Source organism: Sorex araneus, chromosome 4 (assembly GCF_027595985.1).
Source record: "Sorex araneus isolate mSorAra2 chromosome 4, mSorAra2.pri, whole genome shotgun sequence".
Taxonomy (NCBI): Eukaryota; Metazoa; Chordata; class Mammalia; order Eulipotyphla; family Soricidae; genus Sorex; species Sorex araneus.
The window spans coordinates 191,771,063-191,794,153 of NC_073305.1; the positions used below are offsets into that span (position 1 = coordinate 191,771,063).

General features: G+C 68.1%; 1 protein-coding gene across 3 annotated transcripts; it reads left to right on the forward strand.

Annotated features, from left to right (window-relative positions):
• The first annotated feature begins 595 nt into the window (after positions 1–595).
• Positions 596–22,386, forward strand: ELFN1 (extracellular leucine rich repeat and fibronectin type III domain containing 1). Of its 3 annotated transcripts, none has more exons than XM_055135314.1 (2): positions 596–1,301; positions 19,226–22,386. In XM_055135314.1, exon 2 carries the CDS (start codon positions 19,361–19,363, stop codon positions 21,752–21,754), a length of 2,394 nt encoding a protein of 797 aa, XP_054991289.1. In that variant the 5' UTR covers positions 596–1,301; positions 19,226–19,360; the 3' UTR covers positions 21,755–22,386. The 3 variants fall into 3 exon arrangements, with proteins under 3 accessions (XP_054991289.1, XP_054991288.1, XP_054991287.1); XM_055135313.1 differs by lacking the exon at positions 596–1,301 and adding an exon at positions 3,145–3,163; XM_055135312.1 differs by lacking the exon at positions 596–1,301 and adding an exon at positions 3,695–3,848.
• Positions 22,387–23,091: the final 705 nt, after the last annotated feature.

The window sequence follows — 23,091 nt, forward strand, 5'->3', positions numbered from 1 at the left end:
GACAGGGGCGAGGGGCAGAGGCGTTTCCGAGAAGCCCTCTCCAGCCCGGGCTGGGCCAGAGACATGAGCCCCACGCCGTGCAGGTCAGGGTCCCAGGGTCTCAGCCCGGTGGCTGGAAGGGGGGAGTGGACAGTGGTCCAGTAGGCCTCCGAGAGTCCCGCTGTGGGTCCCGGCTGCAAGAGCGGGGTGGGGTGGAGAGCAGGACAGGGGAGCCAGGTCTGGCCTGGGCCTCAGAGGGAGAAGGGGGCACTTGTGCATCTTCTAGGGGCAGCGGCGGGACAGCCTGCCCGCGTGTCCAGGGTGCAGGGACTCAGGGCGGGATCCTCGGACGGCAGTCCCTGACAAGGAGGCCCGGAGCCCTCTGGTCGCAGATGGAGGTGGCGGGGCGCGCGCAGGGACAGCGGCCAGGAGCGGCACGGCCCCGCATCGGGCCCATCTGTAGTCCCAGGGGGTTCCTCCAGCCTCCCCTCTCCTGGGCAACGGGGCAGCGCGGGGCGGGCTGGGGAGCTCCGGCCGCTCCGGGGAGCGCGCAGGCCGTGGCCGGCCGGGGGCGCTCGCTCGCCGCTTTGGGGCTTTCGCGGCCGCGATGCGGGCGTGGCCGCTGGTGGCCGGCCTGGGCAGGCTGGGGCAGCGGCCGAGACCCGAGCGGGGTGACCCCGAGGACGGCTCCGGGCCCGGCTGGACGGGGTCCGCGCACGGGCGCGTCCCCCTTCTTGGCCCGGCCCGCGCGCGTCCCCTCGGGTCCGGCTTCGTGTCCACTTTCTCGCGGGTCCATGTCGGGCCGCGGCGCGCTCCCGCCCGGGCCGGGCTCGGGGGCCTCCAGGGCCGGGTGCGGGCCCGCGGGAGGGGGCGCGGCCAGCCCCGGGCACGTGTCGGCTCCGGCCCCGGACCACGCTCGGGCCGGCCGGGCCCCGCCCGGTGCCCCCGCCAGGTGTCCCTGCCCCTCCAGCCCTCCCCGAACCCGAGCCCGAGCCGGAGCCGGAGCCCGAGCCCGAGCCGGATCCCGAGCCCGAGCCCGAGCCCGCGGCCCCCGCGCCGCCGCCCCGCCTGCCCCGCCGGCCCCGAGCTCGCCCTGCGCTTGACGCAGTGAGCGCCGCAGCTCGGGCCGGCTCGGCTGGCTCCGGGCGCCGGCGGCGGCTCCGGGGGGCGGGCGGCGGGGGAGGGGCGGGCTAGGGCCGGCGAGCCCCGGGGAGCAGGAGGAGAGGAGGAGGAGGAGGAGGAGGAGGAGGAAGGCGCGAGCCACGCCGCGCCGCCGCGCTTGTGGACCCGGCGCGCGCTCCGCCACGCCCGCAGCCCAGCAGGTAAGAGGGTCGCATACGGGGGCTGCGGGGGCTGCGGGGGGCGGGTCCCCGTGCCGCAGCGGCGTGGCGGCGGGTGAAGCCCGGGCCCCCGCGGCGGTGCTGGGGGCGGGCGCGGGGTCCCCAGAGGCTCGCTCAGTACCCGCGTCCTGTCTCAGCGTCTGAGGCTCCGGGTTTGGGTCGCCGTGCGAGCGATCCGAGGGTCCCTGGGTCCGGGCCTACGCACCCGAAGTTCGCGGTGGCCGAGCCCAAGCCGGACAAACTTCCTTCCCCGACGCCGTGGCTGAGGGAGCCAGACCCCACGGGGTCCCCGAAACTTTCCTGAGCGTTCGGAAAGCTAATTGCGGGGAGCCGGGAGCCGGGAAGGGGCGGCGGCGGCTGCCCGTGCAGCCGACGGTCTCGGCAAGCCGACCCGAGGCGGCCTCGCCTCCCCGACCCTGGATCCCCGCTCCCGGCTGAGTCTGGGCAGGGCAGGACTGGGGTCTCCAGCCGCGCGCGGGGCCGTAGTGCTCTCCCGCCGGATCCCCCATTGCCTGAGTCCCTCAGGCAACCGACGGGGGTCACTGGCCGGGAAGCTGCGCCTGGGGAGCACCGGCTGGGGAGCAGCGCCTGGAGAGCACCAGCCGGAGAGCAGCGCCTGGGGAGCACCAGCCGGGGAGCAGCGCCTGGAGAGCACCGGCCGGGGAGCAGCGCCTGGCTATATTTAGGCGCCTGCGGCAGCGGGCGGCTGGGCGGGAAAGCCGGAAGCGGGCTCGGCCAGGAACGACCCCCGTCTTCACAGCCCCCATTCCCTCCCCAGCACCCCACCCCGCGCTTCTCCCACGCCTTTCTCTCGGGTCTCGGGATGTGCGTCCCCCAACTTTCCCGCTCCCCAAACTGCCGGGTGAGCCTGTGGCCACTCCATCAGCCAGGGCCGGCCGGCGGCCAGTTCCGCCGGTCCCGGTCCGCGCGCCCGCTCCGCGGAATAGCCGTCGGGCGCCCACCGTTCAGCCCCTTCCACCCTGCAACCCTCCGACATGCGGTTCCAGCTTCAGGGCGTTTGGGGCTTGGGAGAGGGGCTTGGGAGAAGGGGCTCAGGGGTGCGTTTCTCCTTCCGGTCCAGCTCCCGAGTACTTTGGAGGGCTTTGACCTCGGGGCTGAGGGTCGCCTCCGTCCCCTCCTGTGAACTCTGGGCCGCGTCCTCCGGCTGCACGGAAACTGGGGGCGTGGAGCGGCCGGGGGTCTCGGACGTGTCCGCGGGGCGGCGCGGTTCCCGCTGGCCGCGTCCATGGCTACACCAGGCCACGGGGTGGCGCGGCCACAGGGGAGGGGCGGCCCGTGGGGCTCGGACCCCGCGCCCTGCCGCCCTGCGCCCCCGCCCGCGACCCCTGCCCTCGGGAGCCCGCCACACCCCGAGCCGAGCCTGCAGCCACTGCTGCCAGCGCGCGCTTGAGGAGAGCGCCGGCCGCAGCGGTGGTCGCGGTCCCGCCTCCCCCTCCCGGGCTGGGCTTTCCGGAGACCTTCCAGCTCTGAGCTGGCCAGTCCTCCCTTCCTCCTGCGGGAACGGGGGTCACAGGGCGGCCCTGCCCTTGACCCGCCGCACAGAGGCACCTTCCCCAGATGCCCCGACCGGCACGGAGGTCCGAGGCGCCCGGCGTGTGACTGCACCCCACTTCTGGCAGAGCAGAGGCGTGCGCGGAGCCCCGGCTGCCCGAGCTCTGGCCTGGAGGAGGGGGGTGGGGGGGCCGCTGGCCGCAGCCCTGCCCGGCGCCCGCTCGTTCGGGGCGGCTGGGCTCGGTGGCCTATGAATGGAGGCAGCTCTTTGGTATGCGCGGTGGACAGCCCAGCTGCCGGCCCGACCGAGCCGAGCGCAGAGCGTGCGGAGGGTACTGAGGCCGCGGGGCGGGAGGGGCGGGAAGCGGAGAGGGGCGTGGGGGGCGGGGACCCCAGCGGGACGGGACCCTGATGGAGGTCCAGCCCAGCCTGGCCCCCCAGGGTCCTCCTGGAAGGCGGCGGGGCGCCGGTCCCCCGACCCTGCCCGACTCCCTTTCCCGCCGGTCGGGGCAGGGGCTCGGGCCGCTAGGTGGGAGGGCCCCAGGAGTGGGAGGTAAGTCCCAGAGCCGCCTCTTCAACCCCCGGTGCGCGCAGGGGGCGTTCCCCGAGCCCGGGACCCCGCCTTCTCCGGGCGCCCCCTCTCCCGGCCTGAGAGCCGGTGCCTCCGCTCTGCTCCTTGCGTGGGGAGTCGCGGCGCGCGCCGCAGCGAGCGCCCCCGACCCTGCGTGGACCCCGGTCCCCTCCCGCGCTCCCCAGGACCTCGGCGCGCCTCGCGCCCCCGGCAGCTGCGCGGCCGTGGAGGGAGAGCCGGGCGGAGGGGCGCGGGCAGCGCGGGCAGCGCGGGCAGCGCGGGGCGGGCAGGGGGAGGGAGCGGCGAGGGGAGGCGCGGGCAGGCCCCCCCCCCAAGCGTCCGCGGGCGAGGGGCGGGGCCGATCGATGGGCGCAGCCGGGGCGGAATCTCAATCCGCCAGCGAAGTTGGAGCTGGAAGGACGGCGGCGGCGGTGGCCGGGCGGCAGGTAAGCGCGCGGCCCCGGCCCCGGTGCTGGCCGCGGTCGGTGCCCAGCCCGGGGGCGACACCGCCCCGGCCCCGCGCCCCTCCCGCGCCCCGAGCCCGGTGCGTAGCCGAGCGCAGCGGGCGAAGTTGGAGGAACTTGGCTGCTGCGCGGGGGACGAGCGGGGCCGGCCCGGGGTCGCCTGCCTTGCGCGGCCCGAGCGCCTCCGTCCCCTCCGCAGCCCCGTGGCCGCCGCCCGAGCGCTCCCCGGGGCGCGCCCGCGCGTGTCGGCCGGAGCTCGCTGCCCCCGGGGTCTCCCCTCCGACAGTGCGCGGGGTGCCGGGCCGACGGGAGCGCGGGCGCCGACTTGGTGGGTGCCCCCGGTCCCGTCTCCCCAGTTCGCCTCTGAAGACCCTCGTAGCGGCAGGCCGCCTGCTTGCGACCCGGGTGGGGGTCCAGGACGCTGGCCGCCGAGGCGGGGACCCGCGCGACCTTGGGGCGGCAGCTGGCAGAGCCTCGCTCTCCGCGCCTGTGAAATGGGGTGTTTCGGCGGGGGGGGCGCCTGTCCGTGGCCGCAGGTGCGAGGCTCCGGGAGCCCAGTCGGTCCCGAGCTCCACGTGGGGGGCGGGGCCTGTGGAGCGAGGGTCCCGCGGCTTAGGCATGAGCCATCCGGGGTGGGGGGTGGGGGAAGCGAGCGGGGCTTTCCCCGGGCGTGCTGGCCTCAGGCGGTGCCGAGGTTCCCTGCTTACAGGAACCCGCGGGCCCCAAAACAGCCTGGAACTGAACAGCCGGCGCGAGGGGGGCGCCACCTTTCCGGAGAGGGCAGGTGTGGACGCTGAGCCAGGACCCAGTCCTGGGACCCTGGTCCCGGCCAGCAGGGCTGGAGGTGGCCGCCCACACCTCCAGCCCCTGATCAGGATGATGTGTCTGGCTTGAGTAGGCTCCAGAATAGAGGGAGGGCAGGTCCCTGCCCCCGGACCCAGAGCCTGTGTGTGCTTTGGTGAGCGCCAGGAAATGAATGAGGCCTGGGGCTGCCGGGCCAGACCCTGAGCACTGTGCTGACGAGCCCACATGCAGCCCCGGGTGTCAGGGGCTGCCCTCGGGCCTGGCTCTGCCGGCCTTGGCAGAGTGCGTGGGTCAGTCTGCGGTGCCTGTCTGCCGGGACAAAGCGCCGGGTGCCGGAGGCGGTGGTGAAGGACAGACGCTGGGCCCTGTGTCTGCTGGCCCTGAGCAGGAAACGACCATGAGCACTGGGCAGGCTCCTGCGGCCACCTCCCCGTGCCCCTCCTGTCCTGGGTCCAGTGTCTGCTGGCGCTGGAGCCCTGAGATAGGGGATGTGCAGGAAGGGACTGTGTGCAGCTGTGCAGGTCTGGGGAGCCTCTCGGGGACCCCACCCCACCCTTTGTCAGCTGGTGGTCTGGTAGTGCTCAGGAAGTGGGGCCCAGGCCTCAGCCCACGGGGGGCAGGAGCCAGGACGGCGTGGTAGGGCAGGCTGCTCCCCGGGGTCGTGTGGACCCTGCAGCCCCCTCCTGTGGGGTAGTCCCGGGCCCAAGGTCACCCAGTGAGCTTGGGGGCTGGGGGGGCCCGGGACTCAGTCTGGGGGCTGGGGAGGAGAGGCAGCATTGGGCAGGGCCTGCTCCGTGCCACCCTCAGCCCGGGGTCTGGCCCTGGGCAGGTGTCAGAGGGCCCAGGCCAAGTCCTGCCAGGGAGCCCCTGGGTCCCCTGGGTCTGACTGCCCCCCCACAGGGGGACTAGAGGGGGTGAAAGGCCTGGGGGCTCCCTGGCCGTCTTACTGGGCTCCCTGCGCCTGCTCCCCGTGGCCTCGTCTCCCTGTCCTGCAGGGCTGGGGGAGGTGGCTCCCGGGGACGAGGCCGTGGGGACTGTCCACTGGTGACTGGGCCTGCTGTGCTCCATCCTCCCTCACGTCCTCCCTTCCTGGGCCATCTCATTCCCCCCAGGGGACCCGGGTCTTAGAACAGGGATGGTGAGTCCCAGAGACGGGGCTCAGGCAGCTGGGGGCCGCTTCGGGGTCTCCAGCAATGGCAGCCGCGCAGCCCCAGGCAGCCACTGCCATCAGCTCCCTTCCAGCTGGAGGAACAGAGGACCCTGGCCACCATGTGGGGGGCTTGAGAGAGGTGGGGAGCCCCGAGGAGCCTGCGGGAGAGGACCCAGGCGCAGGGGGGCCCTGGGAGCCTGACTGCAGCCCCCCTCACCTGCTCTCTGGGTCTCTGTGTGGGCCGAGGAGGCACGCCTTCACTTGGGGGGATCCCAGGTCAGAAGCTGGAGCCCCACCTGCAGGGGGCTGGGGCTCCCAGCAGCAGCATGGACCCCCGACTCAGTGCAGATGGGCTTGGCCTGGGGGGCAGTTGAGGGGTCGCAGTGCCATCTGTGGTTGAGTGCCCGTATCAGTTCTCACTCGGGGAGTGTTGGCCCCTGACCTGCTCAGGTCTCCGGGGCCATGGGTGACCATGGGGTGCAGGCTGTGCACCCCCTCCAGCCTGAAGGGAGTCTTGGGGCCAGAGCAGGAAGGAGCTGCCGGCTGCTGGGCTGACTGTCTCTGCCCCGCTGCCGGGCACCCACGGGCGAGCCAGCCACCGACAGCCGAAGGCAGAGCTATGTCCTGGGTGGCAGCCCCTCTCTTAAAACACCGCACAGGAGCTTGGCACACACATATGTACATGCACATTCAGTGTGTGCTTACAGGTCAGCCTATGGATCGCACATGTGTGCATGCATGTTTATTCAATGTTTGTGTGTTTGCAGTGACCACCTTTCCCCACAGATGTACACTTGTACGTGAATGTATGCACACCCATACATGCCTGCCCTCATGGAAATGTACAGACGTGTGCATGTCTGTCCCACAGGGGCACATGCGTACAGGTATGCATGCACGTATGTGCTCCTGGGGAAGAGGGCTGCTCAGCTCAGACCCGGTGTATGGGCCTAGTTCTTTGGTTTCGAGGGCCACACCTGGCAGTGCTTGGGGCTGAGTCCTGGCTCTGTGCTCAGGAATCCCTCCTGGGGTCTGGGGGACCGTGGGGTGCCGGGTGCTGGGATGGAGCCTGGGCTGGCTGTGCCGTCGCTTTGTGCCCCGGCCTGGGGTCCGAATGGAATTTTGTTTTGCTCCTGACTGTGGTGGAGAGTCCAGACGTGCACGGTTCTTGGCAAAGAGGAGCCTTGTAGGTCTCCTCGCAGGGCGGGGGCAGGGCGGGGGCAGGGCGGGAGACCCACATTAGAGACTCTGGGGCTGCTCTGGCCCTGGGCCCTCTGGCCGGGTCCCCAGGAGCGTTTGGCATGCACGGGTGTCAGGGAGCACCTGGCTTGCGTATTAGGGAGCACCTGCAGGGTGTCAGGGAGCACCTGCTCGGGTGTTGGGAGCGTCTGGCTCGGTATGGAGCACCTGCTCGGGCATCAGGGAGCACCTGACATGCCCAGGGTCGGGCTCCCACTCCTGCTGCCTGTGATTCTGAGTTTCCTGCTGGGACATGCTGGCTGCGGGCAGCATGAGGGTCCCCTTGTGTGCATGTGGACTGGCCAGTACCTCGTCCACTGCGGGGTCCAGGTGCCCACACCGGCCCTTCCTCTGAGCAGCGCCTCTGCACTTTGTCCCATTCTGAGTCTCTGTCCCTGGTGCCCTCTGGCCCCTGCAGGCCCATCCAGCTGTTTCCGTTCACCTCTCGGTAGTCCAGCGGCCCAGACCTTCCGGCTCATGCCCCATCTGAGAAGAGACCACTCAGCGCCCTGCCCTCGGATCTGCTTCCTTCAGATGAACAGCAGGGCACCCCACCTGTGCCCGCGGCTCTGCCCCTGTTCCAGACCCCCGACCCCTGCAGCATTGCCAGGAGCTCAGCAGCAGCTCGGTGGTGGCTCTGGCAGGTTCTCGCTGGCAGGCTTGGCTCTCCCCCACCCCTCTGCTCTCCCCCCCTCCCGCTCTCCCTCCCCCCGCTCTCCCTCACCCCCTCTCTTTTCCTCTTTCTCTTCCCCCTCTCTCTCCCTCTCTCTCCTCGTTCTTTCTCCTCTCTCCTCCCTGTCTCCCTCTCTTCTCTCTTCTCTCTCCTCTCTGTCCCCCTCTCTCTTCCTCCCTCTCCTCTCTCTCTCTCTCTCTCTCTCTGCTGCTTACTAAGTAACTATTTATTTATTTAAAATTCTTGTGTTTCCGTTGAGTCATGGTGAGACACACTGTTACAGAGCTGTGGGGTCCTTACTCTGCCGGCCCTGCCCCTTCTCCAGTCTCTCTGAGACACCCCAGCAGTGCCGGCGACGCGGGTCTCGGGTGGGCACGGGTGCCAGGGTTGGAGAACAAGGCTTTGCTCTATCACCAGAGTCTCTGGTTTTCCTTTTCGGAGGTTGAGACTTGGGGCACGGCTGGCGGTGCTGCTCCTGCTCTGTGCTCAGGGGTCGGTCCTAACTCTGGGTTCTGCGGCTTTCTGCGGTGCTGAGTGGGCCAGGGTGTGCTGCGTGAAGGAGGCGGCCTTTGGCCCTGGGCTCTCTCTGGCCCCTCCACACGTGTAGGCATCCTGCCACAGGGCGGTCTCCCGCCCTGGACGTGCTTCCACCCTGCCAGGGTCCCCTGGTCACCCCAGGACAGACAGTGGAGGCCGGGGCATGGAGAGGGCGGGGCCCAGCTGAGTTCAGGATGGGGCATCGTCCGGGTCCTGCGGGAGGTCGTGGGGGTCACAGCGGGCCCTGGGGTTCTGCAGACAGTTCTTGGGGTCACTCAGCGCCCAGGGCTGCCCTGTGCGTGGTGCAGACGTCTTGGCAAGTGGAGCCTGTCACCACCTTTCGGCTGGGCGCACGCGCCGGGCTCTCTGCAGGCTGTCTGGGGGCCTTCTCTGGCGTCAGCAGTGGGGATCCCGGGGCTGAGGTCTGGAGGCCCTGGCCCTCACTTGCTGCTCCAGAACCTTCCTAGAACCTGCCCTCAGCCCGTTCTGTCTCCAGGCCTCTCCGGGCACGGGGAGCAACTGGCTCCTGCCTGAGGGCCAGAGGAGGGAGGGGAGGGTGGGGCCCTTCACGCGTGCAGGGGCAGGCCTGGGGGACCCCGCCTGCACGCACATGTGTGAGGGCATGTGTGTGCTCAGCCCTGCCCCTGCATGACACGTGTGTGCTGTGGGTGTGGGGGCAGCTGGAAGGGCCCCTTGCCTCCTTCTTTTTTTTTTTTTGGTTTTTGGGTCACACCCGGCGATGCACAGGGGTTACTCCTGGCTCTTCACTCAGGAATTACCCCTGGCGGTGCTCAGGGGACCATATGGGATGCTGGGATTCGAACCCGGGTCGGCCGCATGCAAGGCAAACGCCCTACCCGCTGTGCTATCGCTCCAGCCCCCCTTGCCTCCTTCTTGTCCCGGTGGCGACTCAGGCTCAGAAAGGTGCCGGGAGCCCCAGGCTGCTCGTGGTGCTGGGTGTGGGGGCCAGAGTGGGGGTCCCCAGTAGGGGTGAGTCGGCATTGGGGAGGCTTCCAGAAGATGGAGGAGTGCCCCCAGCAGACGCAGGGACCCAAGGAGCCTTTTGGAGACCCCTCCAGCTATGACCGTGCGGACCGTCTTTGCAAGGGAGACTGGACATCTCTACTGGGCCTGGGGCCCCTCCCCGGGGCGGGGTCTTGGACTGCTGGAGTTCAGGGGAGCCGGCCCCTCCCCTGAGTCCTGAAGTCCCTTTGGCCGTGTCTCCATGGCAACGCAGTGACAACGGCAGGCTGGCTGCAGGAGGGGATTCCCGGTGGCCCCCACAGAGCACCCTGGCACCTCCTGCAGCTCTGAAGCAACCAGTTCCTCGACGGACAGACACACGGACTCCCCGACATGGACAGATGCACGAACAGACTCACGGATCTGGGGGCTCCCAGATGGGTGCCCAGACACCGAGGGCACCGCCTGCTGCCTGCAGCCCCGTCCAGCCCCCTGCACTCTTCCTGGCTCGGCAGAGGTGGCGGGTTCCCTGCGCAGACCAGGCCTGGACACCCGGAGATGGGGTGCAGCTGTGTCCATGCGTGAGCCCTGGTGCGGGCCCCTCACAGGGAAGCAGGGCTCTGCGTCTGTCGCATCTCGGCTGTGCTGTCCGTCGGGGGAGCCCAGCCCGTTCCTCTCCTCTCTGTCCTGTCCCCCTCGACCCTGTGCCTCCGCGTCCACGCCTGGGCTGTACCCCGGAGTCGATGCTCTTCTGGCCCCGCCCCTTCGTGGACCTCGTGATTGGCTCGGCTCCTGTGCCTGTGTCACGTCCCTGAGCCCCTGCAGGTCACGGCCCTTGGCCTTGGGCAGTGTGTGTCTGTCCAGCAACTCTGTGGCTTCACCGAGCTGTCCGTACAGGACGGGTCTGCTGTGTCCCTGCCTATCTGGGGCAGGTGGGCAGGGCCAGTGGGAGGGTTGGGCTCTGGGGGCCGGGGGCTTCTTGGAGGAGGTGGTGCTGCTGAGCTGACTTGCCCAGCTGGGTCCAGGCGTGGCACCCCCTACTCACTCAGAGCCCCCGCCCGGGCTTCCTGGTGAGGTGACGGGCAGGACTCACTCCCATCCCCTGCCCCAGCCAGTGGCCCTGGGTGTGTACAGGAAGGAGCCCCAGCTACAGCAGCACGCGGGGCCCCAGGTCAGCCTGAGGAGCACGAGGGTCCTGGTGCCGGCTCCCGCCCAGGCGTAGAGTCTGCTAAGGGTCACAGGGCCACGCAGGACGCCCGACACTTCACTCTCCCGTGTGCAGTTCCTGTGTCTTTCCAGGCTGCCTCCCTGCCTCCTGGGAACAGCCTGTCCCTGTCCACTGACCCCTGCTCTCAGCCACACAGGCACATCCTTCCTGCACTGGCTCAAGCCTAACGCAGGGCACTTCCTGGGGTGGAGCCAGTGACCGCACACAACCACAGCCACCATCCCCACCCTCCCCACCACCCTCCCCCACCCTTCCCATCCTCCCCCTACCCTTCCCACCCTCTCCCACCTCCCCCCACCCTCCCCACTCTCCCCCATCCTCCCCCCTCCCCCATCCTCATCGCCATCCTCCCCATCCTCATCCTCCCCGTCCTCCCTCCCCCACCCTCCTGTGTTCCTCACCAGCCCTCACAGCCTCCCTCCCAGGGAAGGGGTCTACTGGATGTGGAAGGGGAGGCCAGCTCCCTGGATGGACATGGGCTGGACTCCAGGTTTCCGGACGAGCTGGCGCGTAGCCCCTAGCGAGCAGCTGAACCGGAGTGGGGGCCGCTTCTCTCCGTGCTGCCCCCTCGCTCACATCTCGCCGAGTTTCCGTCACTAGAGCCCGCAGCGCCTCCTCGAGCAGCCGGGGTCTCATCGCGTCCTGGCAGACCCTGGGGGCCAGCTCTTCCCCGTCAGCTGCCCTTCCCGCCCTGCCCGGCCGCCTCCTGGCTGTGACCGACCATGAAGCAGCCCTCGGCCCCTGCCACACCCCAGCCTGTCCCGAGTCACGGCTCCGGGCACAGCCCCCGCCGCGTCTGTGCAGTGGTGTGTGTGTGCAGCACCGGGGGATGGGAGCACGGCTGAGCAAGGAAGCTGGGGGCAACTCGGTCTGAGCAGGGAGTTGCTGCCGCCAGCTCAGCGCAGGACGGGGTGGTCGCGAGTCGCCCGCAGGCTGCAGTGGCCTCCACCACACTGCGCGCTTCCGGTTAGGATCAGTGGGAGGGGCCTTGAACCCTCGCTCCCTGGAGCATGGTGGGGCCCGGCCCCGAGTTCCCTGCCCAGGCGTGGCGGGGAGAGTTCTGGGCGGTCAGTCGTGGGGGGTCTCTCGCCTGGGCATGGAGACCCACCCCCCGCAGCACCTTCAGGCCTTCCCAGTTGGCGGCTCTGAGCAGCGCCACTGAGGGCAGCCTTGTCCCTGGTCTTGCTGTTTGTCCATCTCTGTTCAGCTGCCCCCTGTCTGTCTCTGGTGTCCCACGTAGTAGGCTGGTGGGTCACAGCAGCTGCCGGTCCTGATGCCCCCTGAGGGACAGACCCATTCTGCTGCTCTCCACCCTTCCATCCCTCATCCCTCTAGGTGCTCCCCACCTGGGTGCTCCTGCCTGCCCAGGTTCTCTGGTGTGTGATTTGGGGGTGGCTTCTCGGTCTCAGGGCCTGCCCATCTGTTTCCTGTTTCCTGGTGTCCAGCCATCTCTCCTGGCCAGGCAGTGTCCCTCCTGCCTGGTGTGAGTTGGCGGAACTGGGGAGCCTTGTGTGCAGTGCCCGGTGCTCCCCACTTCAGCCTGAGTCCCCTGGGCCGGCCACCAGGCAGTGTGGGGTCTGCGGGCGCCCCGGAGGGGGGTGCTTTCACGCCTGTGCCTGGTGTAGGGGGTCAGGGTGTCTGCTGTCCGGGCTGTGGCAGCATCGCTGGAGCTGGGGGTGGCAGCCTGAGGGGAGGCGGGGGGCAGCCCGCTGCGCTCAGGCGTCCCCTGGTGGGCTTTTGTTTGTACTTGGCCACGCCCGGCAGTGCTTGGAGATGACTCCTGGCGGGGCTCGAGGGACAGTGTGGGGTCCTGGGCATGCACGGTTGTGTGCAAGACAAGTGGCCAGCCTGTGGTCCTGTCGCTTGGCCCCTGGGGGCCGCCCTGGGTAACAGCTAGTCAGGCGGGGTTGGACACTGGGACCCCAGGAGCCCCCAGGAGCCCCAGGAGCCCCAGGGCCACGCCCCCAGTGCAGGGACATGTGGCCTGGGGTCTACCTAGCTGTGCCGTGGGCCCGACTCTTCCCGCTGCTCTGTCCCCAGCCTGGACCTGGTCTGTGGCAGGGCTCGACCGCCTGTCTGGGGCAGGAGTGGACCCCCCCCTCCGCTCCCCCTGTCTCCCTGACTTGGTCCCCCAACGGGAAGAGCTTGTGACTGGTAGGCTTGGGGCCCCCCGGGGTGCTGAGGCCCCGGGAAGGGGGTGTCTGGGCAGAAGCACCCAAGCAGAGTGTCTGTGGTGGGCAGAGCGGTGGGGCGCACACGGGTTCTCATGCTCACGTGGACTCACGTGTGGCATGTATGAACATCCACATGTCCAGGCATGTGTAGGCATGTGGTAGATGCAGACACGCATGTGCAGGCACTCTGTGTTATGCATGTGCAGCTGTGCCGTATGTGCCCGGCTGCACACCTGCTCTATGTGTGTTGGGGGGGAGGCAGAACCCGGCGTGCGGGGGACCCTGAGTGTCGTGGCCGGCTTGGCCTCAGGTGGTGCCACCTTTGAAGAACTTTCTAGAAAATCAGAGTCTGCACTGGCGCCTCATGTCCAGCAGGAGGGCCCTGGGGGACAGAGGTCCCAGTGGGGCAGTTGTCAGGTTCTGGCGGGATGGGGGGCGGCCACAGGCGGGGCAGGCTGGGCCTGTGTCTGTTTCCTTCCCGTCACCTTTCCCGAGCAGGGTCTGGCCTCGTCCGCAGACGCAGATCCAGCCCCTGGTTCTTCCAGTCAGCTGTTGAGTAATTAGCTCTAATTGATGAGCACCCCCCGCCCCAGACACACATGGTCTTAGTTATTTACGTCTGCTTTTAACCAACAATTTTGGGTAATTGAGTGCCACTCACTCATGCACACGGCACACAGACACACAGAGCCACACGTGCTGTCCCCCTCCCGTCACTCCAGCTCAGTGTCACCACCACCCTCTGCTCCTACAGCCGGGGGCCCCTCTCGGCTCTGGGGAGGCCCCCGCCGCCCTCCAGACTCCCCCGTCCCAGAGTTGTTGCTGCCTCAGCCCGGTGGGTGTGAACGTGACTACGGAGCACTGCGTAGGGGCGCCTGCTCGGCCGGCTCCTCTGCACGCAGGGCAGTGCTCGAAGGGACTAGCAGGGATTAGAGATCGCTGGCCCGTGGCAGGGAGCAGAGGGGCCCCGGGCACGTGGGGGTGCGGTGCCTCCTACTAGCACCCACACCCCCATCCCTACCTCCCTTGGCAGCCTGAGCCCGCCCTCTGCCCAGCCGTGCCCCTCAGGTGCGCAGTCGCCGGGCCCGGGCCCTGGAGAGGGGGCCTTGCTGTGGCACCTCTGGGAGGCAGCATCACCTCGTAGCAGCTGGAGGTGGGAGTGCGGAGTGTGGCCTGAAGAGCCTGGGGACATCCCGTCCTGCAGAACCAGTGTCCCTCGGGGCCACCCAGGCATCGAGTTCACCCGGGCAAAGAGAACCTAGACAGAGAGACCCCCAGGGATAGAGAGGCCCCCCTAGAGAGGCCCCCTGGGGACTAGAGAGGACCCCCTATTTATAGAGAGGCCCACCAGGGCAGAGAGCCCCCCACCCTGATAGAGAGGCCCCTCCTGGCACAGAGGGGCTGGGACTAGAGTGCTTGATCCAGGCGTCCCGGGTGTAGGGTCAAGGGCAAGGCCTCAGGGGCACCGAGCTTTGTCTCCGCCCCGTGTCTGGGACCTGTGGGGCGCCGTGATGCGGTGACCGGCTTGGGGAGCACATGGCCTGGGCTGCCTCGCCCCGAAGTGCCCATGCCCCGAGACGCTGCAGGAGACGCTGCGCCAGGCTGCACTGGCTCTGCCCGGTGGGGCCCAGGAGAGCGGGGCTGGGCTCTTGGGGGGAGGTCCCAGGAGGTGTGGGGCACAGACCAGCAGCCAGGAGGTGCAGGGTGAGCTGAGGGGCCTGAGACCCGCCGCGAGCAAGGCCCTAACACCGACACCAGCTCAAGTGGCGGCCCCTGGCGCCTGCCTCAGTTTCTCCACCCAGAATATGTGCCCGATTCTCCCAGAACCTTCTGAAAAGCTGTTCCTAGGCAGGGGGTGGGTGTGGGGTGACCCAGTCTGGCCCAGTCAGCCTCATACTGTGAGGGGACAGTGGGTGGGGGACGGTGGCCTTGTCCGGGACTGAGCCATGGGGGGCGGGGTGCCCTCTCATGCAGCCCATGTGAGTGTGTGGCTCTGCCCCTCCCCACCCCTGCTGGTCCACCCGACAGTGGCACTGGCAGCCTGGCTCAGCGGGCGGGCCCCACCTCAGTTTCCTTCCCTGGACGTGGCTCCCCCACCCCACGCTCCAGGGGCTGGACCGTTTCTCTGCCGCGGGTGAGTCTAGCTTCTGTCCAGATCTGCTGGCGGCTCCAGCAAACAGCCCGAGCTCATTAGCAAAAGGTCACCACTGCCCGGAGTCTCGTGGGCGGCTGCAGGGACCTGGACTCCGAGGGCTGGTGGCAGCACACGCCGATCCCTGGGCTCCCCGGCTCCGGCAGACTCTCGTCCCCGGCCCCCTCGGACTTTCCCTTGCTGCTTCCTCTAAGTGAATTCACTTAAAAAACCTTAAATACATTTATTTAAAAGGGAAGTTTTATAGCACTATTACAAATGGGAGCAAGCGTGCCTTGCCATAAATAGAATTCATAATCATAAAAATAAATTTGCTGGAAACAAAGCAACATTATTGAATTCTGGCTGGAATCTGAAGCTGGGGCGGGCTCCTTCCCAGGAGAGCGGCTCCGCCCCTCAGAGAGAACAGAGGAAGTTTGGGGCGCGGGTGCTGAGTGCCACGTCAGGGGCCGGCTGGAGCGTGGGTCCCACGGGAGGCGGGCCGGGCGGGAGGAGCTCTCAGTCCCAGCTCCACGGGCGGTGGCCGGGGCCTGTGGCCAGGATGGCGGGATGCTCAGCAGGGCAGCCTGCGTCTCGCGCCTCAGCGCCTCCCTGACGCCGCCTCTCTCGAGGGGGACAGCCCCTTCCTCAGCCCTCTGCCTCCTGCAGAGACCCCGTTGCTCTCTCCGAGCCTGTTCTTCATGTCCCTCTTGGGCACAACTGGTTGTGTCCCTCTGGAGGTACTTGGGGCCGTTGACTTGGGCCCGGGGTGGGTGGTCGGCTCTCTGTGCCCTCTCTCCAGGCCCCCCACTCCCCCCGGGCCAGCACAGGCCTTCCTCTCCCCAGCTCCAGGCTGAGGCTGCCGGCAGCCTGCACCTCCCCGGCGGGCGGGGGCTTCCGCGAGCCCTGGGCGAGCTGCCCTCTGGCGTGTGGGGGCACAGGTACCTCCTGCCTGTCCCCTGAGCCCCTGGGCCCGCGCACTGGGTCCCGGCCACACAGCACAGAGGCCGGATGCCCTGACCCGCATGTGTGTGCATGGCGCGTGGCCTCTCGTTCGGAACCTCCAGGACTCAGGCCCGGCCCGCTCCTTCCCACAACATTTAAACACTGAGTATCAAATATTTAAGATGACTCAAATATTTAAGAAATGGCTAATAAATATTTCACTCATTATGAAATATTTAACACAGCCAAAGGTATGAAGATTAATACCCGAAACCTCCTTCAGGGAAAGCGAGTCCCTGCCTGGGACGCAGGGCCCCACGCGGGCCACACGTGGAGCTTCCGTGTCCTAGTGTGGGACCCCAGAGCCAGCATTTCTGTGTATCTGTGACACGTGAGAGCATGTCAGCCTGGGCCCTCAGGCCATCAAACCCAGTTGCAGGGTCCCAGTGAGGTCCTTGGGGCGTCAGGGTGAGGGGCTTGGGGGTCAGGCGGCCCCGAGGCGGCTGCACCCTCACACCCCCCTTCAGCTTCCAGCTCTGGCTGTCGCCCTGGGAGCACACCCAGACACGCGTGTGCCATGTGTGTGCATGCAGGGGTGGTGGTGATGGTGTGCCTGGGCACAGGTGCTCACGGGGATGTGGCAGGGCTGGGGGTGCTGGGGCTCAGTCCCTCGCCTGCTTTGGGGGGCCTCGCCCACCCCAGTGTGTGAGTCCTGTGAGAGTGCGACCACCTCCCTGGCACCCGGGACGAGTGGCCCCTTCTCTGCAGACCCCACGTGGTGTCAGGGCCCCCCTCAACCTGCTGCTGCCTCTAGGAGCTGTGGGTGGAGTGCAGGACCCACAGGCGGCCCCACGGACACGTGGAGGCTGCTGCCGAGTCCTGGGGGCACCCGTTGGCCGTTCCGGAAGGTCCCTCCGTTGCTGTGGCGGGTTCCTAGAGGAGCCTGGGGGCAGACCGCAGGCCCTGCCGCCCCCATCCCCGCCCCCACGCGGCTCCGGGTCTGCCGCAGATGACGAGGCTTCCACCCACCCTGCTCAGAAACTTCCGCTCAGAAAACAGCAGCAGTGGCCGGCAGCCTTGCAGAAACTCCAGACATCGCAGTAAGACACGGAGCAGAATCACGGGTGTCGGGGTAGGAGAGGAGCCATTTGCAGACCCTGAGATGGTGCCCGGGGTGGCAGTGGTGGTGGGGGGAAGGCTGGCGGGAGGCTCAGGCTCAGGGAAGCTGAGAGATAAGTGTCGCCCGGATTGTGGCCGGAGCCGCGTGGTCAGCCTGAGGCTGGCCTGTGGTCCCGCTGTGTGGCAGCCCGGGCAGCAGGATGGACGTGGAGCTGGGAGCACTGGGGGTCCTGGGGGTGCCGTCAGGTCAGTGATGTGGGGGGCTCCGAGTGACCTTGTCTGCGACCCCCACCTGGCACCTGAAGGCCCCTCAGGACGTGCCGAGTTCTTACGGCGACTGGCCGAGCACGGGGAGGGCAGGAGCCCCAGGGGCCAGGACCATGTGTCCATGCTGGGGTTGTCACGTAAGTAAATTTTGGGTTGGCCAGGAGGGACCGTAGGGACAAACTGGGCCCTGGGCTGCCTGCTGGCTTCCCTGCCCTTCTAGAAGCTTCTTTCTGAGAGATGTGCTTGAGGCCCCCAGAGCCCTGCACAGGAAGCCCCTGGCTTGGGGGATCTCGTCCTCAGGACAGGGCAGCCTCAGGACAGGGCGGCGAGTGACTCGGCCTGTCCCTGCGCCGTCTCATCACTGTCCAGGTCAGTGGCTGCCCACAGGGCCCGGGTCTCTGCACAACCAGCACCGCGGAGAGGGGGTGCAGGCCCTGAGGGGCTTCCCGGCAGGGTCTTCCTGCTCCAACGGCAGTACGTGCCAGGAGAGGGTCACGTGGCTGGTCCCCGGAGGCCAGCCAGCGCCGGGTGGAAATGCCGCAGAGATTTCCCCCTCCAGCGATGCCGAACATCATGTTCTTTAATTGAAGAAGCCGCCCGGTGGAGGGTAGCCACCGAGGGTTCGGGCCCTAATTGACTCCAGAGCAGCAGGGCCCAGGCAGCCCCGAGAGGTGCGGGCCTCTGCACTCCCCGCGTGCAGGCCGGGCTGCCGGGCCACCTGCGTCTCTCCGGGCACCTTCCCCGCCACCTTGAGAGGCGCCCCCACCCAGGGACCCGTCGCCCGGCCGAGGAAGCAGCTCCGAGAGGCTCAGGGCCTTGCCCAGGTCCCACAGCCAGAGCAGGAGGCTGGTGAGTCTCTGGGCCTCACCCTCTGCGCGTCCCCCGGGCCTCCCTGGCAGCAGTGCCCAGCGCCCATGTTCCTCTGTCCCCCGGGAGGCAGAAGGGCCGATGGCCAGCGCTGGCCCCGCCTGTGGGGCGTCTGCCCTCTGCCCCGGAGCCCCCCGCGTGGACAGGGCCTCCTCCCGTGGTGGAAGCCGAGCAGGCCGAAGCGTGTCTGGACTCCCTGTGCCCGAGGCCAGACCTCGGCCCTCTCTCGGGCTCCAGGGCTTCCCGGGGCTCTCGGCGAGCGGGTCGCATGCTGCAGCCTGGCCGGACGCTGGGGGCAGGTGGGCGGCATCCCGCGGGCCCCCCTGGGGTCCTGAGCACACGGCAGCCACTCCGTCTCCATGGGGACCCCACAGGGCAGGCCCCGAAGGGACCTAGGGGTCTCTGGGGGTCCTGCCGTGGGTCTGGGTCTGCGTCTCCTGGGGACTCTCCTTGTGCCCGGCATGATCCACCCGCAGCAGGAAGGAGCCGAGCGTGGGGACATCAGCACGCCCGTCCCCCCTGTGTGCGTGTGGGGACATACATGTAGGTGAGCCCGTGCACACATGTGAGTGTGTGAGCGTGTGAGGCGTGAGGCTGCCCGAGCTGTCTGGGAAGGGCCCCCCTAATCCTCCTGAGCTGACTAGGCTATTCTGAGCAGAGATTAGAGGGACCAGCACGTCTGCAGTGGACGCACCTGGGCGGCGCCTCTGCCCGGGGCTCACACAGTGGTGCCCGCGGGAAAGTCTGTTCCTCCCTGGGTTCCCGCGGCCTCACTGCGGCTGCCAGCAGGGTCGGGCCGCACTCGATGGCTGCTGGCCAGCCCCCGTGTCAGAGGCCGCAGTAAATCCCCACGCTGACAAGGCATCCTCTCCCCATCCCCTGCAGCAGAAGCACAGCCCCCAGCCGTGCCCCCGTGTGGCCAAGCCCCGAGCTGTCCTGGGGCGCCGCAGCACTGAAGCCTGCAGCCACCCCTAGCCCTGCAGCGCCCCGCGACCTGCCTTTGGTCTGGGCCTCAGTTTCCTCTCCTGCCCACTGGACACTCGGACGCTGTCCCCACCTGGTCTTTGTTGCGGTGTTGGCACCCGGTGGGCTGGGGGCCCGGGCCCTGCCGCTGAGCCCCCGACTCCCCATGTCTTGGCAGAGGCAGCCCAGGGCCACCCACCCCCAAGGGGTCAGCCTGGTGCATCCCTCAGGGCAGGCCCGCCCCTCTCTGAGCTGGACGCAGACTCCCCTGAGCCTCTCTCCCCTCTTGTCTCTGGCAGGACCGACTGAGCCGCGGGAGGCTGCCAGGGCCCACGCGGACGGAGACCAGCGCGGCGGACGCAGCCGGCCGTGAGCCATGCGGCCGGGGACGGGACGCGGCTGAGTCTGTGGAGCTGGTGCCGCAGGGCGTCCTGATGGCCGGGTCCTGGCGGGGCGCGCTGTGGGCCTGCGTGGCGGCAGCGCTGCTGCACGCGGCCGGGCTGGCCCGCGCCGACTGCTGGCTCATCGAGGGCGACAAGGGCTTCGTGTGGCTGGCCATCTGCAGCCAGAACCAGCCGCCCTACGAGGCCATCCCGCAGCAGATCAACAGCACCATCGTGGACCTGCGGCTGAACGAGAACCGCATCCGCAGCGTGCAGTACGCCGCGCTGAGCCGCTTCGGCAACCTCACATACCTCAACCTCACCAAGAACGAGATCGGCTACATCGAGGACGGCGCCTTCTCGGGCCAGTTCAACCTGCAGGTGCTGCAGCTCGGCTACAACCGGCTGCGCAACCTGACGGAGGGCGCGCTGCGGGGGCTGGGCAAGCTGGAGTACCTGTACCTGCAGGCCAACCTCATCGAGGTGGTCACGCCCGGCGCCTTCTGGGAGTGCCCGAGCATCGTCAACGTGGACCTGTCCATGAACCGCATCCAGCGGCTGCACAGCGCCACGTTCGCCGGGCTGGCGCGCCTGTCGGTGTGTGAGCTCTACAGCAACCCCTTCTACTGCTCCTGCGAGCTGCTGGGCTTCCTGCGCTGGCTGGCGGCCTTCACCAACGCCACGCACGCCTACGACCGCATGCAGTGCGAGTCCCCGCCGCTCTACGCCGGCTACTTCCTGGTGGGCCGGGGCCGCCACGGCCAGCGCAGCATCCTGCCCAAGCTGCAGTCAGTCTGCACGGATGGGGCCTTCGCAGCCGCTCCGGACCTGGCCCGGCCGCCCCCCGGCCGCTCGCCGCCCCCGCCCCCGCCGCCGCCAGAGCCCAGCGAGGGCCCGTGTGGGGACGAGGACTGCTTCTCGGGCGACGGCACCACCCCGCTGGTGGCCCTGCCCACGCTGGCCCCCCAGGCCGAGGCGCGGCCCCTCATCAAGGTGAAGCACCTGGGCCTGAACTCGGCCACGCTGACCGTGCAGCTGCCCAGCCCCTTCACCCGCATGTACACGCTGGAGCACCTCAACCACAGCCGCTCGTCGACTGTGTCCCGGCTGACGCGCGAGCAGGAGGACATCCGGCTGACCGACCTGCACGCGCTCACCAACTACACCTACTGCGTGGTGTCCACCAGTGCGGGCCTGCGCCACAACCACACCTGCCTCACGCTCCACCTGGCCAAGCCGCCTGGGCCGCCGGCGCCCGTGCCCAGCCCGTCCACGGCCACCCACTACATCATGACCGTCCTGGGCTGCCTCTTTGGGATGGTGCTGGTGCTGGGCGCCGTGTACCACTGCCTGCGGCGGCGCCGGCGCCAGGAGGAGAAGCACGCGGCGGCCGCAGCGGCCGGCAGCCTCCAGAAGACGCTCATCGAGCTCCGGTACGGGCCTGAGCTGGAGGCGCCGGGCCCGCTGCTGGGCCCTGAGGCCGTGACCCGTGTCCCGTACCTGCCGGCGGCCCCCGGCGACGTGGAGCCCTACAAGCTGGCCGAGGGCGGCGGGACCCCCCAGGCCGGCAAGGGCGACTACATGGAGGTGCGGGCCGGGGAGCAGCGGGACTGTGAGCTGGGCCGGCCGCGCCCCGACGCCCAGGGCTCGGTGGCCGAGATCTCCACCATCGCCAAGGAGGTGGACAAGGTCAACCAGATCATCAACAACTGCATCGACGCGCTCAAGGCCGAGTCCGGCTCCTTCCAGGGTGGCAAGGGGGGGGCAGCGGCCGAGCCCCTGGTGCTGCTGACTGAGCCGCTGACCGCCAAGCGCGGCTTCCTGGCACCTGGCTACAAGGACGCCTTCGGCCACGGGCTGCCCCGGCACCACAGCATGGAGGCGGCCGGCCCGCCACGTGCTGCCACCCCGGCTGGGGGCTCCGTGCGCAGCCCCCGGGCCTTCCGTACTGGGCCTGCGGCCCCCGAGGCCAAGTACATCGAGAAGAGCTCGCCTGCTGCTGACCCCATCCTCACTGTGACGTCTGCCGCTGCGGTGCTGCGCGCCGAGGCCGACAAGAGCCGCCAGTGTGCCGAGCACCGGCACTCGTACCCAGGCCCCCGCCCCATCGGGTCGCCCGCGCCCCCTCCCCACGATGGCTTGGGAGGCGGCCGCAAGGCGTCCATCCTGGAGCCCCTGACGCGGCCCCGGCCCCGAGATCTGGCCTACTCACAGCTGTCCCCGCAGTACCAGCACCTGAGCTACTCCTCCAGCCCCGAGTACCCCTGCCGGGCCCCCCAGAGCATCTGGGAGCGCCTCAGACTGAGCCGCCGGCGGCACAAGGACGAGGATGAAGGCGTGGCGGCCGGCCATGCCCTGCGCAAGAAGGTGCAGTTCGCCAGGGACGAGGACCTGCATGACATCCTGGACTATTGGAAAGGGGTCTCGGCCCAGCACAAGGCCTGAGGCAATGGCCCGCACAAACACGGCACATGTGCGGGCACACGGACTCGGGGAGGGGGCGCCGATGAGGACACAGCCGGGCCCTCGACTTGGGTGCCTGGAACACTGTTGCACACATGCGTACACATATACACGCACACAAGCCTGTGTGTACACACAGACACCGTGCACACACACATGCAGACAGGCATGTGTCCACACATGCAGACAGGTGTGTGCCCACATATGTGCACACAGACACACATGTGTACACACAGACAAATGTGTGCACAAACATGCACACAGGCATTTGTGTCCACACACGTGCCCACACATATGCACACAGACATGTGTGTCCACACATGCAGACATATACATGCCCACACACATGCACACAGGCATGTGTGTACACACATGCAGACACACATGCGCACATATACACAGCCTGTGTACACATGCAGACACACTTGTGTGCACAAACGTGTATGTACTCACATGTGCACACACAGATGTGTATACACACAGGCATGTGTGTACTTACCCACACATGTGCACAGGCATGTGTGTATACACAGAATCATGTGCACACATGCGTGTGTGTACACACAGACATGCGTGCGTGCACAACACATGCACAAAGATATGTGTGCACATGCACACATGTATATGTACCTGCAGGCATGTGCATACACATAGGTATGTTTGCACACATGCAGACACATGCGTGCATGCACACACACACACATACACATAGGGACTTCAGAAAACTGTGTCTTTGGGAAGGGGTGGGGGCGGGGAATCTTTTTCATTCTCTTTACTCTGGATTCTGCCGTCCTTGCCCTTTCTCTATATCCTTCATTTATATAAAAAACAAAGTTCTCTTTAACAGACCTAAATTCCTGGGTGGGGCACGGCTCCCTTGTGGCCACTCGGGGCCCCCCAGCAGTGAGGACAGAGGGGTGGGGGCTGGAGGAGGGTGAGCGCCTGGGCTGTGCGTCCCCCTGGCACTGTTCGACTGTGTAGAAATATTTCTATATTTGCAATATTTGCTGTCGACCGGAGAGTGGAGAAAGCTGTCTGCTAAAAACCCACAGAGGAAACCCAAACCTCAGTCTGAGTCTTTCATGGGGGGCTTGGGCCAGGGGCCAGGGGGTGGCGTCTGGCTTGGAGGGGTGCATGGAGCTGGCTGAGTGGAGACCTGGGGACCCCAGTGATGGCCCCTCGGTGCATGTCCCGCCTCCTCTGCTTGGGGGGGGGATGGGGTGTCGCCCCGGGAGAAGCGGGAAGAGCCCCAGGCTGGTCGCAGGCACCAGTGCCTGGAGGATAGAGATGCCGTCAGTCCCGGCTGCTCTGGGGCCCAC